The sequence below is a fragment of the Cydia strobilella genome, chromosome 23, assembly GCF_947568885.1.
Source record: "Cydia strobilella chromosome 23, ilCydStro3.1, whole genome shotgun sequence".
Classification (NCBI taxonomy): domain Eukaryota; kingdom Metazoa; phylum Arthropoda; class Insecta; order Lepidoptera; family Tortricidae; genus Cydia; species Cydia strobilella.
This window is the reverse complement of record NC_086063.1, coordinates 2,119,042-2,144,276: the sequence shown is the minus strand read 5'-3', so window position 1 is coordinate 2,144,276 and position 25,235 is coordinate 2,119,042. Positions and strand designations below refer to the sequence as shown.

The 25,235-nt window shown below is 37.6% G+C and overlaps 2 protein-coding genes across 2 annotated transcripts in view; both read left to right on the top strand.

Annotated features, from left to right (window-relative positions):
* LOC134751787 (spherulin-2A-like) overlaps nucleotides 1-25,235 on the top strand; it is a 500,532-nt gene that overhangs the window by 172,148 nt on the left and 303,149 nt on the right. The window lies entirely within an intron of this gene.
* Nucleotides 16,749-20,042, top strand: LOC134751686 (uncharacterized). The gene is made up of 2 exons (XM_063687131.1): nucleotides 16,749-18,417; nucleotides 20,014-20,042. Exons 1-2 carry the CDS (start codon nucleotides 16,749-16,751, stop codon nucleotides 20,040-20,042), a joined length of 1,698 nt encoding a protein of 565 aa, XP_063543201.1.

The window sequence follows — 25,235 nt, the reverse complement described above, 5'->3', positions numbered from 1 at the left end:
AGTATTTTACATCTAGGCAGTTGCTCGACCTTTACCAAGCACAAGTCCGATCGTGTGTAGAATACTGTTCTCATCTGTGGGATGGCTCTGCAAAGTACCAGCTTGAGGCGCTCGAGTCAGTTGAGAGGAGGGCCAAGAGAATCATCAATGACAGCAATCTGACGAATGCTCGACTCCAAAGTCTGGAGCATCGTCGCAAGGTTGCCAGCCTGTCGAACTGCACAAGCTTATTCCTCCGTCCCATTTTTACCATCCTCCTCCCATACCTCCGGCATCGCTTCATGGTAGGAACTCCAAAAATACGCACGAAGCGTTTTGCTTCCACATTTCTTATGCGTACTGCCAAGGAGTGGAACGCCCTGCCCGAGTCTGAGTTTCCGCATGAGTACAATCTGGGGCTCTTCAAGGCAAGAGTGAATAGGTATCTCATAGGTAAGCGTGCTCCACCGTAGACCGCATCGTCACTTACCATCAGGTGGGATCGTGGTCAAACGCCTGCCTATTCATCATTAAAAAAAAAAATAGTAAATTGTTATATGTATGTCTGTTGTTTGTACCTATATTATGAGTGTACTTTTCCAATGTTTTATAACAGTAATAACACAAGAAAATTAAAAAAAAACTGCGGAAATATTTCGTGTAGTTTTGAAAATCATTAAATTGATGTCATTAAAGGTTAAACGAACTATAAGTAGGACTACCTTGTTTTTATATCGGGCGAATAGTTTTTTGGCTGACTGAAAAAAATAAGTTAAATAAATGTAGTTCAATAACGTTGTTTTTAGGGTTCCGTACCCAAACGCGACTCTATTACTAAGACTCCGCTGTCCGTAAGTCTGTCTGTCACCGGGCTGTCTCTCATGAACCGTGATAGCTAGACAGTTGAAATTTTCACAGATGATGTATTTCTGTTGCCGCTATAACAGCAAATACTAAAAACAGAATAAAATAAATATTTAAGTGGGGCTCCCATACAACTAACGTGATTCTTTTGCCGTGTTTTGCGTAATGGTACCCTTACCCTTGGTTACCTTTCGTGCGCGAGTCCGACTCGCCCTTGGCCGATTTTTTTTAAATAATAATCCGCGTTTTTACTTAGTGTTCTGAGCAGTACTCGTACAATGAGTCACTGACAGTGTCAAAACTGACATATACTTTCGCTAACTTCTACGTAATTTACTTTCTATACATCTCGCTTGAACGAGTACGAGCAAGATGCAAAGAAAGTAAGTTAAGTTCTCGATAGCGTTTATGTCCGTGCCAAACTAGTGGTAGCCACACTGTTCTGAGCGAGCAAAATGAGTTCGTTTGGAAAATGGAAACAGTTTGGACCCGGGTATGACCTTAAACGGCTTAAACTACGTCCAAAAGAGAGGCAGGGGCACTGTGAATGTCATATCCGCTGTGCTGTGCCCTACCACACAACGCGATATGACATTCCAGAACTAGAGCAGACCCCAACTCCTCAGTCCTTCCCCAAGGACCTCCACCTTAAGGATGACTCACGTTAGACCGGGCCGTGTCCGGACCGGAGCTTCCGGCGCTTCGTTTTCTATGGAAAGCATCACGTGATCACCTGTCATGTCATAGAAAAGTTAGCGCCGGAAGCTCCGGCCCGGACACGCCCCGGCCTAACGTGAGTCATCCTTTACTCCTCTTACAGAAAACCGCAGCCAAATAACACTAGACCCTACTCATAGTGTTGTGTTCCTGCCGGTGAGTAAGGTTGCCAGAGCTCAACGAGGGTGCGGGGTGTTAGGGTCGGCAACGCGCATGTATCACTAATACGGATTACGGACCACTGTTGCACTAATATGGAAGAGAGAGAGAGACGCACCGATTGTCACCTTGGCCGGCAGTAAGCATTTCATATGGTTCAACAAAGCAAAATAATTATACTAATTAAAAGTAAACACTAAAAACGCTTTCAAATCGCGTGCATTAATACTTACCAGTGCAGTATCTCTTGCTTCTTGCATAGTCTATAAACAGAAGTGCAATAACACTATTATAAACCTCTGACGAAAACAATGTGAACACTAATGGGGGGGTTTGATTGGATAAGTACCACAGAAAAAGTACTAACAATGAGTTATTATTATTTATTACTATAGAGAAGCCAAACAATGAAATTGTCGCAATCGCAACCTGTACCACGCGACCAAATCATCGTAATTTAAGCGTCGTTAAATTCATGGCGGTTACGCGTTTAGATCGCGAGATTCACGCTCCGCTTCTGTGGTTTGTTCTCAAAACAACAACAAATCATGGCGGGCATACTGGTTTTCTGTGCCGGTAGTTAGTAATATAATAAAGTTTAATAGGTACTAATAAAGAGTTGAATGTTGCGTAATCATAGATATTATTTTTTTCGTCTCGCGAAATTCTACAGCATCTGCTGACAATAAGTATCTGCTCGTCATCTCTGCATTACTGTTGATGTAGTTTTTACCACCGCTGTATCAGTCAATTTCTATGATAAAATGAGTAACGTTCCCGCCGCGTTAAGGATGACTCACGTCACGTTAGACCGGGCCGTGACCGGCACTTCGTTTTCTACGGAAAACATCACGTGATCACATGTCATGTCATAGAAAAGTAAGCGCCGGAAGCTCCGGCCCGGTCACGGCCCGGTCTAACGTGAGTCATCCTTAATACACTAAGGAAATTGACAGATACAGCGGTTGCAACAGTACAGCTAAATGTAGTGAATATAAACCTTTACCATCGTATTTTTACGGAAACGTACGTTTACGTTACCGTAAACTTGACGTGCTATTTCAGTCAGTCTCAGTATAAAAAGCACTGATGTTGACTGAAGTAGCATGACAAATACGAACGTTTCCGAGAATAGATGGCAAAAGATTGTTCACGACAACTGTAATGCAACTGCATTTGACATTCAAACGTCACCTTACCTTAGCGCTTTTTAATCCTGTCAAAAGTTCTGGCTTGCGCTGTAAAGTGAAACAAACGATTAAAATGAAGTAATTCTAGGATAAAATGTAAAATACCTACTTGTGTCTACCGTAGAAACTCATTTAAATTAATATAATAGGGTTTTCTCCTACTAGTCAAGTCAGTTTCTTTTTTAGAACTGTCAAAACGATATGCTATTTGCTAATATCTAATATGTTTTTTTGCAGAAATCGCGAAGCGTCTGGTTGACGTAACTGGTGACCGAAGAGCTGGCGGCTTCCTCGCACAACCTATCAGCATTGCGATACAGCGAGGAAATGCCGCCAGTATCCTTGATACAATGCCTCAAGGGCCTATTTTAGATTTAAGCTAGTTATTAATTTCGTTTACGTAGTACCACTATATATATTTTGTATGTAAATGAAGAGTTGAAAAAAAAATGTAATTTATATGAAACATTACACAATGACATCACGGTCAACTCGCCTACTTTTTACATTTCTATACGACTTATTAAATAGAACTTGTGTTTAAAAATAACTGCTATCTATATTTTTGTAATAATAGGGTATTCATCTACTAGTTAAATCAGTTTCTTTCTTAGAACTGTCGAAACGATTTGCTAATATGAAATTTATATGAAACATTACACAATGACGTCACGGTCAACTCACCTTCTTCTTATATTTCTATCCGATTTATTAAATAGAACTTGTGTTTAAAAATAACTGCTATCTATATTTTTGTAATAATAGGGTATTCATCTACTAGTTAAATCAGTTTCTTTCTTAGAACTGTCGAAACGATTTGCTAATATGAAATTTATATGAAACATTACACAATGACGTCACGGTCAACTCACCTTCTTCTTATATATCGTCTGGTTGACGTAACTGGTGACCGAAGAGCTGGCGGCTTTCTCGCACAACGTATCAGCATTGCGATACAGCGGGGAAATGCCGCCAGCATCCTTGGTACAATGCCTCAAGGGCCTATTTTAGATTTAAGCTAGTTATTAATTTCGTTTACGTAGTACCACTGTATATATCTTGTATGTAAATAAATGTATTTTACCTCTTATTTCTATCCGATTTATTAAATAGAACTTGTGTTTAAAAATAACTGCTATCTATATTTTTGTAATAATAGGGTATTCATCTACTAGTTAAATCAGTTTCTTTCTTAGAACTGTCGAAACGATTTGCTAATATGAAATTTATATGAAACATTACACAATGACGTCACGGTCAACTCACCTTCTTCTTATATTTCTATCCGATTTATTAAATAGAACTTGTGTTTAAAAATAACTGCCATCTATGTTTCTAATAACTTTCTTGTGATTTATTTCATGCATGGTGTGAGATAATTTATTTTAAGTACAGTCGAATCACGCACACACGCACACACACACAGTCACAGTCTATAAGAGTTGCATAAGTTCTTAGTTCATGTAGGTATTCAGTAACTAAATTAACATCTAGCTACGAAAACTATTTTATGTAGTTTTATGTTTGTATACCTCTAGGTCTTCGAACAACGTAAAGAGAGTAAAGACTATACAATTGTTACGTTTTTAAATATAACTCTAGAAAAACTAACCGTGAATCATTCAAAACTGTTATAGTAGGTAGTATGTTTGTATTAATAATAGCAGAATACTTACCACCAACTGTAAAATGGAATATATATAATATATATTTTTTAATTAAAGACTATAAACAAACGAACAAAAATCCACGCGGGTATACGGGCGGGTAACAGCTAGTTTTCTAAGATCATCCGTTCAGTCGTGATTTTTTTATTATTAATTTAAGGCATGGACTTTTTCTTGACCTACTTAGATATCCTAGTAACTCAATTTCTTGAGGTTCAACTTAATGACCTTGAATGACGATACTAATTACTTATGCATTTTTTCCGCAGATTCATTTTAACCCTTTGAACGTCATCTGTCACACACAAGAACGTCATACACAGCTTGTTGCGAACGCAACCTTTTATTTGTATAATGCAGTAGCTAAACGCAGCCGTCGGGGTCGGTTAGTACGCGGAGGCTTTTATTTGTATAATGCAGTAGATAAACGCAGCCGTCGGGGTCGGTTAGTACGCGGAGGCTTTTATTTGTATAATGCAGTAGCTAAACGCAGCCGTCGGGGTCGGTTAGTACGCGGAGACTTTTATTTGTATAATGCAGTAGCTAAACGCAGCCGTCGGGGTCGGTTAGTACGCGGAGGCTTTTATTTGTATAATGCAGTAGTAGCTAAACGCAGCCGTCGGGGTCGGTTAGTACGCGGAGGCTTTTTTAAAGTATAAGGTTACGTTAGGTACAGTTGACGAAACGGTTAAAAAGTGTAGCAGTGGTGGTTATAGTATGGAGGCTGATGCGAGAGTGATCAAGCGAAATTGAACAGAAAAAAGGTGGTTTAAATTTAGGTGCCTCTAATTGGCCGCGATACAACTGATGTGGAGCGCTCCTATTGGTGCTTTAAAAAAGCCTCCGCGTACTAACCGAGCCCTACGGCTGCGTTTAGCTACTGCATTATACAAATAAAAGGTTGCGTTCGCAACACAGCTAATATTTCTGGTTTCAGCCCTTCATACGTCGTGGGCGCCGGGCACGCGTTTAGTTCGCGAGATTCACGCTCCGTGGTCGGTTTGTTTGTTGTCAAAGCGACAGCAACTCATGGCGCCAAATACTGGTTCTTTGTGCCGGTTCTATACGTTGGTAATAATAGTTCAATGGCTTCAGCTAGCAAATATAAATCATACCTACTGGAAACGTTGCATGTTACTTTGACAACTTACGCCGGGCAGTACTAATAAGCGTTCTAGGCGTCACGGGCAGAAGTTCATACGACGCCTTTAAGGGTTCTTGGCGTTCAAAAGGTTTTAAAGTAGCGTATTACATACGTTAAAGCTATTAATTTATTAAAAAGTACTAGTTTGTTATAATATATTTATATATAACTTACTTGTTCGAGTCGCGCCTCACTACCCTCAAGTATATCCAAAACATCCTCACGTGTTAGGAGGGGTATGGGTCCACTCTACACAAACAAAAATTAATGTATATATAATGTAATTCAGCCTACATACTTCCCACTGCGGGGCACAGATCCTCCTCTCATGCGCTAGAGGGCTTGGGCTATATTAACCAGCGGGCTGAGCACGGTAGCATTTTTATCGCCTGTCACCATACCTGTCACGTTCTAACAAGTATATAAGTGCGAAAGTGACGGGCTGACGGGCATAGTGACAAGCGATAAAAATGGAAGCATGCTGCGATCGCAGGAGAAATAAAGAACGAATAATAATTCATAAAAAAATATAAGCTGGGGCTTGGATTTAACGTCGCTTGTAATTTTGATTCGATAGCGTGACGAACGTTCGCATTAGCGTTATGTCTATTTTTGCATGGGATTTTGAACAGCGCGTCAAGCGGGACGTTATGGCAACTCAATAGCCCATACAAAATGACACTTAAGGCAAAACTCGTACGTCACGTCACGCTTCGAATGAAATTAACACTAGGGGAGCGAATGGTCGCTAGAACCAAGTTAAAATCTACTGTATTAAATTTTAAAATATGTAGTACTATGTTTGTACTATAACAGCAGAATACTTACAGTGTCCTGTAAAATAAAATATATCAAAAATCGGATGTTGACTAACAGGCCAATTCAAACGTATATACAGACATGAGTATTATATTTAATTAATGTTTTTTAGCTATCATGCGTCTAGCCCGTGCGGACGTTATAAATGTACGAACATTTACATGTACGGACAAGTGGCAGTTTGGCAAAAATTTCATTTTTGGTACAAGCTTTTATCGCTGTCTGTAATTTTTCCACAGGCAACTAATAAGTACTCATCGAGACAGTTCTAATAACCCCAAACACAATTAGTTCCCATGGCCACTTCCTGTATCCATCACCAGATCAGCTACATGTCATCATAATAAATAAATAAAATGCATTTATTTCAGACGAATAAGTGTCCATAGTTTGTTAGTACCAAAAAATACTTAAATACCTATATTAGTACCTAAACCTAAGTGAAGCGAGGACCAGTGCTTGATTAGGCCACTGTCCCACCTCCCCGCTACTTACGCTCAGGAGGCTGTGGCGGCTGTCGCGGACTCACGGCGCGCAGCGCTTGCGCAGCGTCGCATGGAAACCGTCGACGTGTGCGTCAGCGAACATGCCAGACGCGCTGCAATGCCGCGGCAGCCGCAACAGCACCCTGAACGCGTCATTATATTGAACCCGCAATGTATAGAGCGAGCGCTGCGGCCGCTGCGTGTATCTCGACCATAAGCTGCAGGTATACAGTATATTGCATTTGTCATCCGATTTACATATGTATTAGGTATTCGAAATTTCAGCTCACACGGAAATCGGGAAGTGGGTCCAATAAAGCTTCCAAAAGATTTCTTATCTCAATAAAACAGCAGCATCATTAGAGGTAGTGCTTAGCTTGAGTCTTTCGAAATGTTCCAATGTCTAACACCAGTTGGCGCCACTGTAGATGTAGGTCCAGATAAACAGATCTCAAAATTCTTCTATGCTTATTTTTATAAAATCAATACGTTAATATACACAAAGGTATTTTAACGTCCAAATGTGTCATATTTTCAACCTGATTAATTTTGCATATATTTTAGTTGGCACTTTTTATAAATCACTAACAGTTATTGAGCTATATCTATTGTTTACCATGTTTAATCAAAGATGGACAAAGATATACCACAATTATTAAATTAAATTAAATTAAATAATAATTTAATTCAGAAATACAATTTCCATATTATATTAGTAACTTATTCTATTAACTTTTAACCTATGTTTAAAGTTTAAATTACGAATAAGGAGTGAAAATTCCCGATAAAAAAGTTTGAAATCCCCAAAAATTTGACATTTTGAAAGACCTCCATATACACTAGCGCTCCCAGCGGCGAAATTAAGCGCGGTACCCCTCATTGCATTCCGGCGATACCAATTCACAGAAAATGCAGGCAGCCTCATTGGCACAATGCCGCGGGGGCCTTATTTACGTAGACGTATTTTGAACCGACTTCGATTTCATAGGAGGGGATTCTGTATTCGGTTTGGTGTTTTTAGGGTTCCGTACCTCAAAAGGTACCCCTTATAGGATTATTTTGTTGTCCATCCGTCCGTCTGTCTGTGAAGACCATTTTTCTCGGGAACGCGTGGAGTAGTAGTAGGGTTAATAATGAGCAAAAATGTATGGAGCAGTATGCACTTTAGTCTCAGGCGATGCCGCTTGGCACGATTGTTCCCGGTAGCCACGAGATCGTACCGTCCATACCTCCCCAAGAGGGGGGGTGAAAGGGTCCAATCTATGCTATATTTCTTCCTGTTCTTAGCAACTAGGGCAAGTTATACATCATTTTAGTATAATTTAGGGACGAGGAATTCATTTTTGAAATAATTATTAAACGTTTCTAATAAAAAAATCGTTATTGTACAAAAAATTAAATTGTTATGTAGTTTTTGTGATAATTTTGGCTGTTACAGTCACAGTGTGGCGATTTGCACTAAATAAAAATTGGATATTGTAGCCCATTTATTCATCATTCTGAAAAATATCACTTTAAACTAGGCACTAATACATTTTAAATCACATTTACAACCGGGTCTATCGCGAATTTATTTTGTTACGTTTCGACACAGGTTACACTGGTCGTGGTCGCGGCTAACTGACGTCCCAACAAAATGTCAAAACAGAGATTTTTGTAACCTGTGTCGAAACGTCGGTAAATAAAGGTAACTAAATAAATTCGCGATAGACCCAGTTGTAAATGTGATTTAATATGTGTTCAAACCGCGAAAGTTTTAAATGTTATAATAATACATTTTCTCGTAAAACAAATATACCGCGTGGCGGTGACGATTTCCATACAAATGAGAACATGCCAAAGATTAAAAATGTTTACAAAAACATTGAATATGTATAATGTTTTAATGTGATTATCTTCGGCGGTTTAGATTGTATGATGTCCGAAAATAAGCAGAGTAAAGTAGAGTTTTATTAAGTAGATATTGAAATTGAGGCTATTATGAAATAAAATGTCTCTAACTCAAACACGTATTTTGATCCTAAACTACGGAAAATTTTGTTGAAATTTTGAAAATCGATTAATTACAATAGGTACAAGTTAGTTATAAACTAAAATTTTAAAATATCAACCCTTTAGGTGAAATGGTAGGGGGGGGGGGGGTGAAAGTTTGTATGAATAAACGACAAATTTGGTACTTTAAGAGGGCAAAAGCTCATGGAAAAATGATTAAAACATTATATTTATAAAACTGATTTAAACTTTCACGATTTTTACTCATTATTATTCACAACGACGGGACTTAATTGCGTAAAATAAGTTTTAAATTTACCTCCGACGTTTCGAGGACGGCGTTGTCCCGTGGCGTGGTTAAGTCCCGTCGTTGTGAAAAATAATAATATTTATACTTTTAAAATGCGAAATTCAATGTTTTTGTAAACATTTTTAATCTTTAACGTTTTTAATAATTATGATTATGTGAGACGCAGAAGCGCGCGATCGGTTGCGGATAATATATGATAATAGCTGCAACCCGCAGTCTAATAACCGACTCGAATTTTATCATTCCGACTCATCCTAATTCCGACTGTCGTAATTACGAATGATGAATCATGTATTTAGGTAACAACTTCGTATTATTAGATTGTCTCATTAAAAATTAAATAATAAACCAAAGAACGAAAAAGGACGTAATAATACCGGTATTTTTTCTATAAAGAGAAAACCGGTTCCGAGCCTTGCTCACAAATGACATCGCAAGATAAGCTTTTCACGAGAGTAAGTATAATATACAAAAATTTTAGCCCACCTGCCTATAGAAAATGGGAAACTGATAGGGTTAATCTTAATAACACCCCCTTTTTATTTCTAAAACTCCATGAAGGGATGAAAATAACTGAACGAAATGCACGCGAGTGAAGCCGCGGGTACAGCTAGTACTTTAATAAACTTACAGTTTCGTCACTTTTGCCGGGCAGTGTTTGGTCTCGCTAAAACATATTAAATATTTTAGATATACATACATTCCATCTATCGCTTTTTCATGCGACAAACATAGGGTAACTGCTCTAGGGATACCGTAAAATGGGGTGAGTAGGGTTCGCGGGGAGAGTTTAGTTTATTGTTTATTTAATACAGTGCAAGCTTACAGTACAACACCAATTCACTTACACCCTAGAACAATAGATATATAAATGTCAGAAAAATTACAAAAAAAAAATACATGCAAACAGATAGAATGTCAAGAAAGATATTTACAAATTCAGTCAAATAATTACAATGTTAAGTTTATAAAATGTCAAGAATGATAAAATGTACAATTCATTACAATCAATTTAATTACAATATTTAGAATTTAGAAAATGTTTAGCAGTATTGCATAAGTATGCTAAACTATTAGCGAACATGTCGGCATCTGTGTACGAGTACTGAGCATTGAATGCAGAGTCAACAGAGCGCGCGAGGTATGAGCGTGCCTCGCGTAGCATATGCGAGCGGAAGGCCGCTGCAACAGGCATGGCCAGCGGCGCGGCGCTACCGCCCCGTCCACATCCTGGGCTATCCTCTTAGGAACTACCAATCCCAACCTCTCCAACACCCCTGGACTGTCGGACTGTGACGAATTGCAGTTCATAAAAAGTCGAAAAGGTAAGCCCATTGCATTACATAAGGGCTACCAATATATGAATATAACTTGCGCACGGGGAAGAAAAACCAAAACGGCACAACCCTTTGGCGATGCACCGATAGAGGCAACTGTTATGCGTCAATAACAATTGATCCAAAAGGAAATAAAGTATTGCGTGTGAATAAAAATCACCAGTGCAGACCAAACTACGTGAAAAGAGAAATAGACATAATGTTAGAAGCCTGTAAAAAAAGAAGTATGCATCAATTTGACCTCTGTACAACAGATTTACGAGAGTTACGTGGAAAACTTGATAGGTAGAAAAGGCCAACGATTTGCTAAGTACATCCCACTGTTTTCATCGGTTAAAAATGGACTGTATGCGGCTAGAAAAAGGTTTTTGGACACCGACAAACTCAGTTTTCGAGAATTAGCAGACGTTCGTATAGCTGGTACATTAGCTAAAGATTTTTTAATATACGAAGATGGTCTTCATGACAAAATTTTAATATTTGCGTCTAAAATGGGTAAAGATCTAATTAAGAATCTGGACGGATCTTATTACGCAGATGGAACATTTCATGCTGCCCCGCATCCATTTTATCAATTGTTTGCGGTTCATTTAGATAATAATTCGACGGACGAGACCATAAATCTCGTTCCAGTTATATACGGATTACTCCCCAATAAGGAACAGAAGACGTATTTACGATTCTTTCATGCGTTGAAAGAAAAACTTTGTGTCAACATTGTCAGATTCAAATGTGACTACGAATTGGCGATTTTAAACAGTGTTCGTGCAGTTTTTCCGCATGCCATTGTAACCGGCTGCCAGGTTCACTATAGCAGGGCAGTAAGGAGAAAGGCTAAAAAGCTTAACTTAAACAAAACACCGTACGGACGAAGGTTGACAAGAAAAGTTACCCATCTGCCTTATCTGCCGGCTAATAAAATAAAACAAACATGGTCTACGCTGCTAAACGATACTCCAAAGCCAATGACTACCGTTGTGTTGAATTATAAATAATATTTTGAAGACTTTTGGTTCAACAAAGTAACGGTGGAGGGAATCTGTTGTTCCGAAGACAAATTTCGAACTACGAACGCTATTGAGGGTTGGCACCATCGTTTAAACACGATACTACCCAAAACGCCGAACTTGTTCCTGTTTTTAAAATGTTTGAGGAAAGAGGCGTTTCATTATGAAAACAAAGTTTTTCAGCATATTTTTCAAAAGAAAAAAAAACAGAAAACCTGATGTTATAATCTTTGACCGGAAATACAAAGTGCTTTTGAAAAAAACTGGAAGCCAATGAAATAACTCCCATGTCATTTTTAAATAAAATAATTTTCCTAACTCTTTTACTTAAACCAGACAAGGATAAAAAAGGCAATAAGAAATAATAATTTAAGTAAAAAAACACTGTCTAGCCTACGTACTCCATATAAGTCGATTGCCTAATTGTATGTCTTCTTAATTTTACGTGCTAGGTTGGCCTTAGAAGTTCTGTTTTAAGTTTTCTGTAATAAACTTGATATTTTCCTTTAAGACCACATTTTTTATTATTTATTTTTATTAATTTATTTATTTATTTTTCTATAGGCACCTTGTCTATACATTTGTTTCGCCAAACATACTGTTCCTTCTAATATACCTCCTATATATAGGAGCCGAATCTTGCTACCCGATGAGGTAGGTCGGGGAAACGGCTGAACTAGGAATTTGCACAGTGGTCTTTCGGGGAAATGGCCTTAGTAGGAATCTGTATTGTGGTCTTTCGGGGAAATGGCCATAGTAGGAATCTGTATTGTGGTCCTTTGGGGAAATGGCCGTAATAGGAAAAGACCGAACAGGGATATGGCCGATGTAAGAATTTCCACGATGGCCGTAGAAGGAAGTGGCCGTAGGTGACCGGATCCATCGTATGGAGAGACATAATAGGAAGAAAAACTTAGTATTTTTTGGAATAGCGGAAGGAGAAAAATCTTACCCAGAACTGGAAAACAAAATTTCAGAATTTAAATTCAATTCAATTCAATTCAATATATTTATTGCAGGCAAAAACCCATAGATAAAACTTACACATTAAACTTAAAAATACATAAAATAAATTGACAATACATTAAAATTAAAATTACAATTAAAATTAAAATTAAAATTAACATTACAATTAAAAATTAAAATTACAATTTACTATTTACATTAAATTATACACTGTGCCTCTAGAGCCCATATGTAGGTCATTCCAGTGCCTCCAAAGTGTACCAGCTGGATTCCCATGGATGAGCTGAAGCAAACTGTTGGAACTGTCACGTACCCGGCGCATGAGGGAGGTAGTACGTTTGCGGATTATAGCACTGAACGCGTCCACTCTAGCCTCCGCAAACATACCCGAAGCGCTACAGTAACGTGGCAGTCCCATCAGCATGCGGAAACCATTATTGTATTGGACGCGCAGGGCATTGAGGGTCTTTTTAGTGTAATTTGTCCACAGGCTGCACGCGTAAAAGGACTGACAAAAAGCCTTAAAAAGGGTCTTTTTGACATTCCCGTCACACCGTGCGAACCTACGTGACAGCATAACCTTACTGACAATTCCCTGCGCTCCCTCTCCATGTCAGCATCATCTTGGAGGTCCTCGGTGACCCAGTGCCCAAGGTACTTGAACCGTGACACTCTATTTAGAGGAACACCACACAAATATACGGCAGGAACTGACGTATACTCCTTTTTGCCTGCCTTGAAAGAGCTGTAAAGTAATTAGGCTGCTTTTTTTTCAAAAAAACTTACTTCTAAAATGTAAATTCCTGTCAATGTAAGAAAGCGTTTCTCTCGGAAAACGTCCCGAAGTGAGTCTCTAAAATTCATGCGATAAATTATTTTTAAGCATCTTTTTTGTAGTAATAATGTTTTATTCACATCCACAGAATTACCCCAGAAAATAACTCCGTAGGTTAATAGCGGATACACGTTACCATAGTAGGCACTAATAACTATATTTTCAGAGCAATTCTCTGATAGTATGGATAATGCGTAACAGTTTTTAGATATTTTCTTGTTTAATTGCTCGATGTGAGCCTTCCAATTTAAATGAGAATCAACGTGTACACCTAGAAATTTTATACTGTTTACTTCCTCTATAGTGGTTCCTGATTCCGATATACTTAGAGACAGCCGAGACAGGAGAGGTTCCATAGTTCCTAAACTGAATAAGCTTGGTTTTATTTACATTTAATTTGAGATTTAAGTGGTTGAGCCAGTTTATAATTTTCGTGAGAGCTACATTTATATCCCTTTGAAGAGTAATATTCGAACGATCACAAGAGAAAAATATGGTGGCGTCGTCGGCAAAAAGAACACACAATTGGTCCGCTATAGTGGGAAAGTCGTTTAAATATATAAGGAATAAAAGCGGCCCAACTACTTCCTCATAGCATGACAACAGTTGCTCTATAGTTGTACACCTTTTGTTACGTAATATCTAAATAACAAGTATTGGTTTCTATTAGCACGTCTTCTCATCTTGCCTTTTAATAATGAGGTCGCTAGCGTGCGTCACCGGTAATATATGACGGGGCAGTTTTTAAAAATTCATCAATAAATTATGGTGGTAAATTATACAAAATGATGTATAAGAACAGTTTCAGCAAATGTTGCAGATTGTTTAAGTATCAAAATTACGTTGAAATTAAGTCTTTTCAGAGAAAGGTTCACTTATTTTGAAGTAATTTCTGGAGAAAATTGATTTCGTCTAAATTTCATTTACACTACTTCAAAGTCATAATAATAAAAATGTAGTCTGTAGTGGAGTACAGGACATGTGTAATACAAAATTACCATTTTTAGCAGTCCAAACTTTACGAAATTTACAAATAAGACCGACAAAATCAGTGTTTTACGCGCGTTTACCTAAACGTCCATCAGAAAAATATGTATTATATAATTTAGAAAGTAAAAAAAAAAAAAAAAAAATGATTTACAAAACTGCGAAATGAGAAGACGTGCTAATAGAAACCAGTACTTACTTGTTATTTCTATTGCGTAAAAAAGGTGTACAATTTCACCGACTAAATCTAACAATTTTACATTTTTGCGACTAATATCAATAACGGGCTCTTAACATACCGCATGTGGCCTGTAATAGGAGCAAAAAATTAAACTGTAGGCTATACTCCTCAAACTGACCAACATTTGTTCAGCGACTTTTAAAAATAATGAAGACTTTAGACTTCGTATTTTTCATACAAAATAAATATTATCTTCAATGTACGCCATTATCATTGTAATTGACGTTGCCTGTCACTGTCACACCTTAAACATAACAAAATTCGCAATACATTGCGTCTTGGAAAAAACTTTAAACTGTATTAAAAATCAAAACACGTTATTTTTAAAAGTCGCTGAACAAATGTTGGTCGGTATGAGGAGTACATCCTACAGTTTAATTTTTTGCTCTTATTACAGGCCACACGCGGTATGTCTTTTATAAACAGTCGTACAAATAACTTACTATGTTTTTAGTTCGATAACGTCGGGCCTGCGCAAGCGCGACAAGAAGACACAGCAAGAAACTCACGCGCATGTTGACAGTCGAAAACTACTACAGTATAACCAAGCCATTTCAATTTATATGCAATTCAATACTTAATTAAACATGTCAAATTTTACAGCTAATAATAAATTCCTTATGAAATTATCAACATTAATAAGCGATCACAGAAATAATAATAATTAATATGTGGTATATAGTTAATTATGTAGAACTAAGTAATTATAGAGGTGTTTTATCGAACAACTACCTGCTGACCTAAAAAATGAGCCGTGTGACGAAGCATTTAAGCGCAAATTGAGAAACCTTTTGTTGGATAACCCTCTGTACTCTATAAGTGACTTCATGGAATTGAATTTGTAATGATATATGTAATTTTATTTATGATACAAATGATTTATTGTATTTTAAAAACGACATTCTTCTTTTGTGATATTTTATTTTATTTGACATTTAATGATGATTCTAAATTGCTAATATGACGATCCTTATTGGGAGAGAAAATTATTTTAATTTATTTTGTATTTTTTAGTATGTAATGTTTGACGATCATGGTAAGAAGATAAGCACAATTTTGACATTGATGCAAATTTATAGTGTAATATTTATCCTGAAATAAATTAATCTAAATCTAAATCTATTTGATGTTGTTTGACGGATGGTCTGGCCTAGTGGGTAGTGACTATGCGTGAGTGAGTAGTAAAAACGCGTTTACACTATTTAAAACTAGTCTAGTAACCTCATATTATTATATCATTGTATTGATAATACCAGAAATAGGACAAATATTTCGCTATTTTTCGAGTGGTACAAAGTTAGCACAAAGGGGCAATTTTAAGTTTTAAGTTTGTACTACAACTAACATTTTTATGGACACTGTCTGAAATAAACATTTTTTTTTTTTTTGAGATTAGAGCGCTCGAAATCGAACAAGAGATAAATAATTGCCTTATACAAATGTCACGAATATTTTCGCATTTACTTTAAAACTACGCATATTTGACTTCACTGGAAAGACCGCACCGCAGTATAGTGTCACATAGCGCCATCTAGTGGTTTTGGTGTAACTTCGTTTATTATTATTTCTGTTAGTGATAATTTCTTTATAGAAATATTGAACATGATTTAATTTAATTATATAGTTTACTTACAAATAGAAATATTTGTTTTTCAGTTATTTCCTTAATATTGTGTCGATAGGTAATTAAACCTACATGTTTGAAAAGGTAGCACAATATGACTGGCAACATTTCGGGGAGATGGGCCTCGTTAGCATTGTGCTGCAACCCGTCTAGGAGAAGGAAAACTCCAAAATATAACCCGGGGAGATGGGCCTCGTTAGCTTTGGGCTGCAACCCGTCTAGGAGAAGGAAAACTCCAATATAAAACCCCCAAATCCAAGGTGTTAGCCGACCCGTGCCGAGGGATGCATAGCCAGAGGGTAGTACTGGCGTTGAACGGAGGGTGTCTGTGTTGGCGGTCACAGGACACAGTGGTGAACCGCCTTGCTTCAGTACAGGGCTCTGCTGTTGTGGACATTTAAATCCCTTTTACTCGTGGGAACGCAATGGAGATTCAAAATTATAATAATCATCCGAATGGCGGCGACGTGGTACGCCACCCGTCACGTCTCGTTTCTCGCGGGGGCGACAAGCGGCTCGCGGAGAGCCGCTTTGATACGCTGAATGTTGGAGGAGGAATGGAAGATAAATTAAATGAGGTTTTGCAGATGATGGATGAGAGAAAAATTGATATTTTGTGTGTTAATGAGACGAAACGGAAAGGATGCGATACCACCTTGCATGGAACCTACACGGCGTATTGGTCTGGGGTACCTAGTTCGGATCGCGCCTGTCAGGGAGTTGGTGTTGTACTTTCCGCAAGAATGGCTGAGTGTGTGAGAGAATTTGAATGTGTGAATTCCAGACTGATGTGGATTAGACTGAAAGTGGGAATGATGCGCATATTTTTGGTAGGCGTTTACGCTCCAGTAGACCGGGGTGCGAGTATCTCACAGCGCGTTCGGGATGAAAGGCAGATATTTTGGGATGAACTGAGAGAGGTTTTGAAAGTATGTAAGAGTAATGAAAGATTAGTTTTGTTAGGTGACTTCAATGGCTGGGTAGGAATAAAAAGGGACGGATTTGAAAAGGTTCTTGGAATGTACGGTGACGAGAGAGTGAATGATAATGGGAGAAGCGTGTTAGAAATTTGCCAAGAGTGGAACCTTTGTGTAACAAACACGATGTTTGACCACAAATGGATTCACCTATACACTCGAGAGGCGGAGAATGTTAGGAAAAGTATGATTGACTTTGTGATAGTGGATGAAAGAATTAGGAAGAATGTTATCGACTCCAGGGTGTATCGAGGGTCGGGTATCCATACTGACCACTTCCTGGTAATGTGCCGATTAAGTGGCTTGTTTAAAGGATGGAGACAACGACCCTGTACAGTTACTGCCGATTTAAAAAGAATAAAAGTGGAGAATTTGCAACAAGAAGGAGTAAATGATGAGTATAGGAGTAGATTAAAAACCGAATTCAATGGTATGGATGAGATTAGTGAGACTGAACAATTGTGGAATAGTTTTAAAAATAAAGTAGTAAGTGTGGCAAGTGAAGTATGTGGAGTGAGGAAGAGGCACAAAGGAAAAAAGGAGAAGAATGTTTGGTGGGATAAAGAAGTGCAAGAAGCTGTGTGTAAGAAGAAACAGTTGTGGTTGGATTGGTTAGCCACAAGAGCTAACCAAAGAAATCACACGGCTTCATATGACGAAGTCAGTGAAGCGAAAAAGGATTATAGAAGAATGAAAGTTTTAGTAAAGGAATTAGTAGACAGAAAGAAAGACGAACAGAAAGATAAAATGGAAGAAAGGCTGTCTCAAGATTTCCAAACAAATATAAAGTTTTTCTGGAAGTCCGTTCGTTTAGCCAGGGGTAACACCCAGAGTTCTGAGCTAAAGTCAATAAAAGACAAGAATGGAAGATTAGTGAATGAGGAAGAATGCATCTTAGAAAGATGGAAAGAGTATTTTGAAAGTTTGTTTGATAAAGAGGAGGCAAGCACGTCAATTTCGGAGTTGAATGAAAGCATTGAGAACGTGTCGGAGAACGAAGATAGTATTAGCATGGATGAAATTGTGAAAGCGTTGAAAGGAATGAAATCAGGAAAGGCTGCAGGATATGATAGAGTTTCTGTCGAGATGCTGAAAGCTGGACAAGGCATTGTAGCAAGTCAGTTGTACCGCCTTTTCAATATGTGCTTGAGAACTGGTCAAGTGCCCAGGGACTGGTGCAAGGCCGTCATTGTACCTCTTTACAAAGGAAAGGGATCACAACTGGATTGCAAAAACTACAGAGGCATTAGCTTACTCAGCGTCGTCGGCAAATTGTATGCAAAGATATTGATTAAAAGAGTAGTGAAAGAAACCGATGAGAAAGTATGGGATGCACAAGCGGGATTCCGAAAGGGTATGGGATGTACGGATCAAGTCTTTTCCTTGCGATGCATAGCCGAAAAGCATTTGGCTAAAGGTCAGAAGGTCTATTGCGCTTTCGTGGATTTGGAAAAGGCTTATGACAGAGTGGTGAGGAATGAACTTTGGTCGGTACTGTCGGTGTATGGATTGAGCGGCCGTCTCATTCAGGCACTGAAATCGCTCTATGAGGATTCCAGTGCTTGTGTGAGAGTAAACGGGTCGTACACTGAGTGGTTTAGCATCGAAAAGGGTGTTAGGCAGGGATGTGTAGCGTCACCGTGGCTGTTTAATCTGTTCATGGACAGTAGTTTGCATGATTTGAGAAATGATGAATGTGGGCTGAGAATGAGTGGGTTACCCGTCAAATGTCTTCTTTACGCTGATGACCTGGTATTGCTAGCGTCATCGGGTGAAGAGTTGCAGGAGATGGTAACTAGAATGCTTGGATCTTTTGAAAGGAAAGGAATGAAAATTAATGTAAGTAAGACGAAAGTAATGGTATTTGAAAAGGAAGAATATATGACAAACTGAAGTGTAGGCATAGAATATTAGGTATTTATAGGATTCGAATAACATGTAATTAGATCATAAGGATCATATAGCTTAGCGGTACCATATACGGAGAGTCATGTAAGACGACTCTCCCCATATTAGGTTAGGAATGTAATCCATATACGGAAAGTAATGTAAGATGACTCTCTAACAACCATTTGACACCTTTCACGTGTAGACCTCCCAAGTAGTGTGATTCATAGTTAACCTAGATAATTTAGTATATAAAGTATTGTATATTTTAAATTAAGGCATTATATCTACAGTTTCTACTCGACAGTCTTGTGTTTTACTTCTGTCTTGGGTCCCATCCTTACATGGCGATCCTGCCAGTGGCGTAAAGTCTACGCCATATGGCGCCTGCCGGTGCAGTAGGTGGTTCTGCACTGGCGGGGCGCGCTTCAATGGCAAAATTTCGAGTAAATAATTCAAGAAAATAATTTAAAACTCTTAATATGTGGACATTCGCAAGAAAAAAAAAACAGTGAAAAACTAAAATATCAAAAAGCAAAAACTGAAAGTGAAAAACAAACAATAATTTAAATAAACTAAAATAATGTGTGGGAAAGTGGACTCTAGTGATAAACATACGTAAAATTAAATAAAGCAAGACATAATATGGACAAGAAGGCAAGTGATATACCAGCGTCGGTTTGCTAATATAACGTAAATAAAACTATTTTTGTGAGAAATCTATCAGCGTGAATGTGAAAACGTGATTTAACTATTCGGATAAAGTACTGTGCAAATCCGCGAACCAAGACTGCATGTGTATGTGATGACGGTTATTGCTAACCAGTAACGAAAGCTGTGGGCGCGGCTGGATGACTCTAAGTGGACCCAAATAGACAAGAAGAAATGGACTCCTATTATATTAAGGTACACTCAATAATTGTGTTCGAGATTTTAATTATTTTTTAAGTGTACATGTGGATATTTAACTTGCACTTTATATTTAAAAATAATTTTTTTTACCGGTTTTTACTTTGTTAACACGGACTTGATGCATGATAAACAAATAACTAGGAAGAAAGTAAGTGATATAAACGTGGAATACATATATGTAACAAAGATTAAACGAAAAAAGGTTAAATATTATGATATGTCTATGAAATAAAACTTGATATTATTTTACTATGGGATATGGAAAATTAAATGTTCGTAGGTAATATTTTGTAAAGTGAAGTTAAATGATTATTTTAGAAAATGAAGTTATTACAATGTAAAGGACTGGTTTAAAGATAAAATTCGCGAAGATAGAAGATTAAAATTGTGAGGTTTATAAAGTTGTGTTAAAGATGGCAAAGCTAAGCAGATAAGTTTTTATGATGCAATTAGCCTGATCACCTAAGAGCGAATTAAATCCTTATATGTTGTAGTTTTGATGGTTTGTGAGTAATATGAAGCGGATAATAATTGTTTTTAGATTATGAGGAAAATTAATTATTTTAAAAGAGATTATATGAGAGCGGTAGTAATGATATTCGTTAGCTTCAGTGGCCCGAAGGGAACTGTTGTGCGAATTAAAACAATGTAGCAAGGTACACCGGGATACAAGGGCAGGCACGAAATCCTTGTTACCTGATCATGATTCGGTCGAGCTACCTTTCGTGAAGGTCCTTGGACACGTGGTATGTTTGTTAAAGAAAGGAAGTGTTAAAAGAACTGCCTGTTAAGTAATAATTAATGGTATAAATAATATATGCGCACTAAAGAAAGAAATAATAATAAAAATATACCTTGTATCCTGAAAGAAATAATGAATAAAATAATAAATGAGTGAATTAATGAATATATGATATATTGAAGAGATATTGTAGCGCTACAGAATAGATAATTATGCTGTATACCCTTGCAATGAGAATCGCATACAGTGCATGCTTTATAAAAGAGATAGTATGAAAACAAATAATAAACATAATAAGCATGTGAAGACGTCATAAAAGAGAAAGAGATAAATAAATAAATTGTGAAACATTATTTTCTTGCAAGTAAATAGGAAAGACGATACTATGAAAAGTTATGCATACTGACAATATGAAAAAAAAACCTGTGTAATTTATGGTACCTAGGATTGTGACAAATACGCGTATTATTCAATGACAATGACAATGAGAAATAAGAGAATTAATAGAAGAGGAGATTGAATTAAGAATTACTTTGTTATCAAATGAGTTTAATTTTATTAAGATAAGAGATTTTTGTATTATTAATGGTTTTATTTTAACATGTGAGTAAAATTTTATTTTAGCATAATTATGAACCATACTTATTATAGTGGAAGACATATGAATATTATTTTTGTGTTATGGATAAATAATTATAAAAAAAAATGTCAAAAAAAAATGAAGTGTAAAAAATATATATATATATAAAAACAATAATATAAAAAATGTCAAAAAAAAAGAAAAAATATATTCAATAATACATTTTTCCTTTTCCAAAAGGAGGGAGATGAAGTGTAGGCATAGAATATTAGGTATTTATAGGATTCGAATAACATGTAATTAGATCATAAGGATCATATAGCTTAGCGGTACCATATACGGAGAGTCATGTAAGACGACTCTCCCCATATTAGGTTAGGAATGTAATCCATATACGGAAAGTAATGTAAGATGACTCTCTAACAACCATTTGACACCTTTCACGTGTAGACCTCCCAAGTAGTGTGATTCATAGTTAACCTAGATAATTTAGTATATAAAGGATTGTATATTTTAAATTAAGGCATTATATCTACAGTTTCTACTCGACAGTCTTGTGTTTTACTTCTGTCTTGGGTCCCATCCTTACACGTGAAATTTTGATTGGTCAAGAAAGAGTAGAACAAGTGAAAGAGTTTGTGTATCTGGGAACCTTATTCACTAGGGACGGTAAGCATGATAAAGATATTGAAAGGAGAGTGAGTGCTGGAAATCGCGTGAATGGGGCACTTAATGCTTTTATGAGCAGCCAGAAGGTGTCGCAAAAGGCACGGTTGGCTGTGCATAGAGGGGTGCTGGTGCCTACACTTATGTATGGTAGCGAAAGTTGGGTATGGCAGAAGAGGCATCAGAGCCAAGTGAATGCAGTGGAAATGAGAGCGTTGAGAAGTGTGTGTGGTGTGAGATTACAAGATAGAATTAGGAACAGTGTGATAAGGGAAAAGTGTGGACTGAACGAAGATGTAGTGACAAAAATTGAGAAAGGTATGTTGAGATGGTTTGGACACGTGGAAAGAATGAGTGAAAGAAGGCTAACAAAGAGAGTGTATAAGGGAGAGGTAGAAACGGGAGTTGGAAGGGGCAGACCTCGGCGGACTTTCTCTGATCAGATCGGGGAAATCCTGAAGAAAGGCCAGGTCAAGAGCACCCTAAACCGGCGAGCGTGTATGAGGAATGTTATGAAAGTGAAGGAAGCGAAAGAGGTATGTCAGGATCGCAGCAAGTGGAAATCCGTGGTCTCTGCCTACCCCTCCGGGAAATAGGCGTGATTATATGTATGTATGTATGTATGTAACATTGAGTTCGTGTTGTAAAGAGCACTAAATTTGAAATGGAAAAATAGGATAAGAAGAAAAGACGCATGGAATGGTGTCAGAAAATTGGTTGTGGCAAAAATTAAAATACAGATGTTAATATAAAACTGCGTGGAAATCCATTGTCGCCGGATATAGTTCCGGAGATACATATTTTGGTTACTGGGTAAGTAATTCTCGCAATGTGGTGTTTTCACTGCAAACCGGCTTAATCCAAACTCGGCAAAGTCTAAGTTATTTATTCTTTCCAGGTTTTAATAGCCCAAGGCAAATGTTGCTTTCCTTTGCCAAGTTGCTGAGGAAAGAGGGTCGTGCCCTTGAGCGTGGCAAGCTGATGTAAGAGACGGGTCTTCTCAAGATCGGGACGCCTTCATGGCCATTGTCACGAGTTCCGACCCAAATGCTGTTCTTGACCGCTGCAGACTTTTTCTGTCGTCTGTCTCGTTCGTCTGGAGAGAGGAGGAGTTAATGCAGAGGAGGAATTAACACCGTCGTCATCGTCTGTGGCAGCAGGTATGTGTTGGCCCTTAGTAAGCTCATAGTTTACTTGAAGTTCAAGTTGTTATTGTCATAGATCGGTAACCTTTTGCTTTTGTCACGTTTATAATGAATAACTTTAATATCATAACCAAGTTTTACTGGGATCTAATGGACAGTGTTGCTTGCCAAATTTAATGCTTAGATGTAACTTTTCGTACTTTATGATTACCTGAATATAATTTAATTAAACAACTAGTTTGTTGGTGGTTTATCCTAAAAATATAAGAATACAGATATTAATGAACCAACAGCTCTACCGTTAGCAGTCTGAGCTAGAAGTTGTATTTTAGGGTATGTAGGAGTTTTGAAAGAAGAAATAAAACAACTATCAAGTGGACTCTTGTGTTTTCTTTCCTTTATTACATCCCTAGGTATTATGTAACCAGCCAGTATAGGTTTTAGGGGTTACAATAGAATGGACTTGTGGTCGCTTGTCGCTGAGATGGAGTAAGTAGTCAGTAAACACCCCCATGATAAAGTTGATAATCTGACTAATGATCTCCCCATAATCCCATGACCACCGTAACCACCCCCATAACCATTCCTATGTTCAACCACATGACCACCCCATCACTATCCGACTACCACTGAGAAGGTAAATATGAGGAGGGTATGGCTCCCTTCAATACTATTCCCACTACTATTAGGCGTTTAAATTCTACTAATAAAATTTAAAACGAGTGGCCAACACCACTCGGTTCTTAATTTTTATCGCTCGTATTTCAAAAATAGTATTTCATCGTATTGCATAGATTTTCGAGTCACAAAACCGAGCGCTCGAAATTCAAAAATCGGCCCCTAGGTCTTTCGAAGTTGCAAACTTGGATATACGGTACTGCATAGTATTTGTTCTAACAACAAAATATTTAAAAAAAAAGTGCGAGTCAAACTCGCCCACCGAGGGTTCCGAACTTTTTAGTATTTGTTGTTATAGCGGCAACAGAAATACATCATCTGTAAAAATTTCAACTATCTAGCTATCACGGTTGATGAGATACAGCCTGGTGACAGACAGACGGGCAGACGGACAGATGGACAGCGGAGTCTAAGTAATAGGGTCCCGTTTTTACCCTTTTTTATGAAATAGGAGGCAAACGAGATCACCTGATGGTAAGCGATTACCGCCGCCCATGGACACCCGCAACACCAAAGGGGCACGGAACCCTAAAAATCAGAACTAGCTTTCGATATGAATGGCCTAACCATACTGAGTTGTTTAACCTCCTGACGACCAGCGTCCTACACAGAGTAGCTACATAGGCCTCAATTAAGTTTTGACTTTTTGTCAATTTGACAGAGTTGAATTTAAGCTAGCAATCTTTGATACCCGGACGTCAGGAGGTTAGGTGGCAGCAGAATGCAATTGTGTTGTAGCAAAATAAAGTAGCTTTGTTCAATAATGGAGCGGAGTTCAACAATTAACAATTTCACTTTAATGGATTTATATCTAGTCTTAATAACCATTACAAATACTTCTATAAATTCGAAGCTCTACTCGAAATATCTAATTAATTTAAATTAGCTACGGTATATTCGTTATACACGTGCGCTTTTTAATCAAACCTTTCTTAAATTATACTTGATTTTCACATACAAATGCCTACTGTTTAATTGGTACCTAAACCGAGGCTAAATTTACGCCTACATGTACCTGTAGAGATTGATAGGTATTTATGTATTTATGTATTAATTATCTCCAATTATAGGCCTCGCCATTTATAAAGTTGCGGCGGAGTTACACACAATTAATAAGTTTTTGGCAAAAATTTCATTTTTGGTACAAGCTTTTATCGCTGATTGTACTTTTCTTTCCAGAGGCAACGAATACTTATCGAGACAATTCTAAAAACCCCAAACACAATTAGGTTGCGTTGTTTTATCACAGAGTTCCTATGACCACCTCCTGTCTCCATCATCAGATCAGCTCGATGGTACCATAATATTGCATTTTCACCCGACTT